The following is a 3004-nucleotide window of genomic DNA, read 5'->3' as shown; positions in this document are numbered from 1 at the left end:
CAGTTCCCGGCGTGGGGCTGTCGGGAACCGCTCGCTGATTGGCCACCGCCCTCTCATTTATAGCCCGTCAATCACGGACCCCCGCGATCCGTGTGCGCATCGCCTGGTGCTGCCCGCGGGAGCCGCTCTGCAGCGGCTCCGCCACCGCCGGCACCTCGGGGAGCGGCGCTTTCTGCCAGGCACAAAAACTTCCTCCTTCTTCCGCGGCAGCCGCCCAGGCAGGTTTTCTCTTTCTTTTTTTTTTTTTTCTTTTTTTTTTTTTTAACTTCCTCTCCCCTCTCGGTGCCCGCCTGCCCGCCGCCGCCCTGGCGCACCTTTTGCCGGCCCCGGCCATGTACAGCATGCTGGAGACGGAGATTAAGGCGCCGCAGCCCACGCCGGGCAGCACCGGGGGCAACTCCGCTCCGGGGAGCACCGGCAAAGGCGGCGGAGGCGGCGGGGCCGGTAACGGAGCGGGAGCGGGATCGGACCAGGACCGGGTGAAGCGCCCCATGAACGCTTTCATGGTGTGGTCGCGCGGGCAGCGGAGGAAGATGGCCCAGGAGAACCCCAAGATGCACAACTCGGAGATCAGCAAGCGCCTCGGGGCCGACTGGAAGCTGCTGAGCGACGCCGAGAAGCGGCCCTTCATCGACGAGGCCAAGCGGCTGCGGGCCGTGCACATGAAGGAGTATCCGGATTACAAATACCGGCCCCGGAGGAAGACCAAGACCTTGCTGAAGAAGGACAAATACTCGCTGCCCGGCAATCTGCTGGCCCCGGGGGGGGGGCAACGCGGTGAGCAGCCCCGTCGGGGTGGGGCAGAGGATTGACACTTATGCCCACATGAACGGCTGGACCAACGGGGCTTACTCACTGATGCAAGACCAGCTGGGCTACAGCCAGCACCCGGGCATGAACAGCCCGCAGCTGCAGCAGATGCACCGCTACGACATGACGGGCCTGCAGTACAGCCCCATGATGTCCACGGCCCAGACCTACATGAACGCCGCTTCCACCTACAGCATGTCCCCCGCCGCCTACGGCCAGCAGCCCTCCACGGCCATGAGCCTGGGCTCCATGGGCTCCGTGGTGAAATCCGAGCCCAGCTCGCCGCCTCCGGCCATCACTTCCCACTCGCAGAGGGCCTGCCTGGGAGACCTGCGGGATATGATCAGCATGTACCTGCCCCCCGGGGGGGATGCCACAGACCCTTCCGCCCTGCAGGGCAGCAGGTTACACAGCGTTCACCAGCACTACCAGAGTGCCGGGACTGGCGTGAATGGTACCGTACCACTAACTCACATATAAACTTGGCTGCTCCGGACGGCTCCCCGTCTTAATCCCTAACCCCACCACCGCTCCCTGACTACACCGGGACGTACGGCAGTGTTGCTCGGCTTAGCAGACTTAATACTAACTCTGGAGAAATTTTAAAAAGGAAATCCGTTAGTTGTGTCTTTTTTTTTTTTTTTTTTTTTGTACAAGAAATAATATTTGAGCAAGTTATTTTAATAGAGCACAACTCCTGCCTCCTAGAAGCCGCTGTGAAGTTTTCAAACCACGGCAACTCCTTTCCTGGTTTCGGCTAGGTTGGGCACTGTTTCATTCGCTTGAAAGTTTTTTAAAAATCTTGCATCTTCCAGTTTGATTTCTAGCGTTGCAATGACATAAACAAAAACCGCGGGCTTTTGTTTTTAAACTCGGTTGTTCACATAATCGTTGTGGTTTATTAAGTGTTTTGTTACCGACCCTCGCTTGGTTTCTATCCACAATCTGTAGCTTTCACGACTTTTTAACTTTGAGGTTTTATTCCTTGAAAAGGGGGAGGTGGGAGAGAGCAGAGCTGTGCGGGTCGCAAAAGCATTTCTTTTATTTATAGTAAGTTGTGTGTCTTGGTTTTTCTTAAGCTGTAAACTTATGTAAATGGGTTTGTGAATTTTACTGTGAACCATGTTTTGACATATCGGATGAAGAAACGTTTTAGTTTTGTTACCGGATTCCTTCCAAAAAAAAAAAAAAAAAAAAAAAAAGTCATCGAAATACTCCTTCCCTGTTCCTAGTCCTCGTTTGCTTCCTTCTTCCAAACGAAGAGAGATCAATAAATTTTATATCAGGCACGTCGGCGGTGTCCGGGCGGTTTGTGCGGGTCCCTCCGCGGCTGCGGGGAGCGCGGAGCGGGGCTGGGCCGAGCCCATCCCGGGGCTCCCGCCGCACTCGCGGCCCCACCGCCCGCTCCAGGAGCTTTTCTGGCCGCGTTTCTGCGGCCGCCGCACCGGGCTGTATTTTGGGGGGCGGGAGAGGGAGGATGCGCTCTTTGGATTTGATTTTCTCTAAAGTGAAGCGGGACTCGGGCGCCGGGGAAGCCTCGCAGCGCTGCCGGAGCTGCCGCTCTGCGAGCCGCGGCCACTTGTTGCCTCTCCGCCCGGCTGCTTTCCCTCGGCCGACGGGGAACGAAGGGAATCACGTCTCCGCCTCGGCTTGTTGTGCTTTTTCTCCGTTTTTTTTGTTTGGTTTTTTTTTTTTTTTTTTGTCTGGAGGATTTGCCTAGAAACGCCAGGTCATCTAAAATATTTACAAAAGTAAAACCCGTTGGGGAACTCTTAATTAGACTCCATTAAAAATGAATGGTTACAGGAGTCCCCAGAGGAAATAAATAATTCAATCTTTTCAGTAGGTTTGACGAGTGCTTTGAGTCTGGACAACTTTTCCTTCCTTTCCCCGCCGTTTTTACATTTTTTTTGTTTGTTTTTTTTTGGTTTGTTTTTTGTTTTTTTTTTTTTTTTTTTTTAGGGATGTGCTTTACTCATGGCTGCGGAACAGACCCCGGGGCGGCCGGCGGAGCAGAGCATCGCTTCGCCCTCCCTCCGAGCCCTGTTCCGGCCGGCTCCCCTCGTGTGTCCCCGGCTCCTCGCCAGGGCCGGGCTCCGAGCTCGCCGCTCCGCAGCGCATCCCCGCCTCCAGCTTTGCCTCTCGCCTGCTCCCGCTGCCTCTCCGCTGCTTGCCTTGGTACAGGAGGAGAGGG

The 3004-nt window shown here is 55.7% G+C and overlaps 1 protein-coding gene across 1 annotated transcript; it reads left to right on the top strand.

The window, feature by feature from the left end:
- Nucleotides 1-236: 236 nt before the first annotated feature.
- LOC121670251 (transcription factor SOX-3-like) lies at nucleotides 237-1604 on the top strand. Its single transcript, XM_042040187.1, is given in 2 exon segments — nucleotides 237-764; nucleotides 766-1604. Coding segments are annotated over 2 exon segments (957 nt in total). The 5' UTR covers nucleotides 237-332; the 3' UTR covers nucleotides 1291-1604.
- The last annotated feature ends 1400 nt before the right edge of the window (nucleotides 1605-3004 follow it).

This window comes from Corvus kubaryi, unplaced genomic scaffold, assembly GCF_017639235.1.
Source record: "Corvus kubaryi isolate FWS band 111438036 unplaced genomic scaffold, C.kubaryi_AGA036_p1.0 37395, whole genome shotgun sequence".
NCBI lineage: Eukaryota > Metazoa > Chordata > Aves > Passeriformes > Corvidae > Corvus > Corvus kubaryi.
This window is presented reverse-complemented; position numbering and strand designations above follow the sequence as displayed.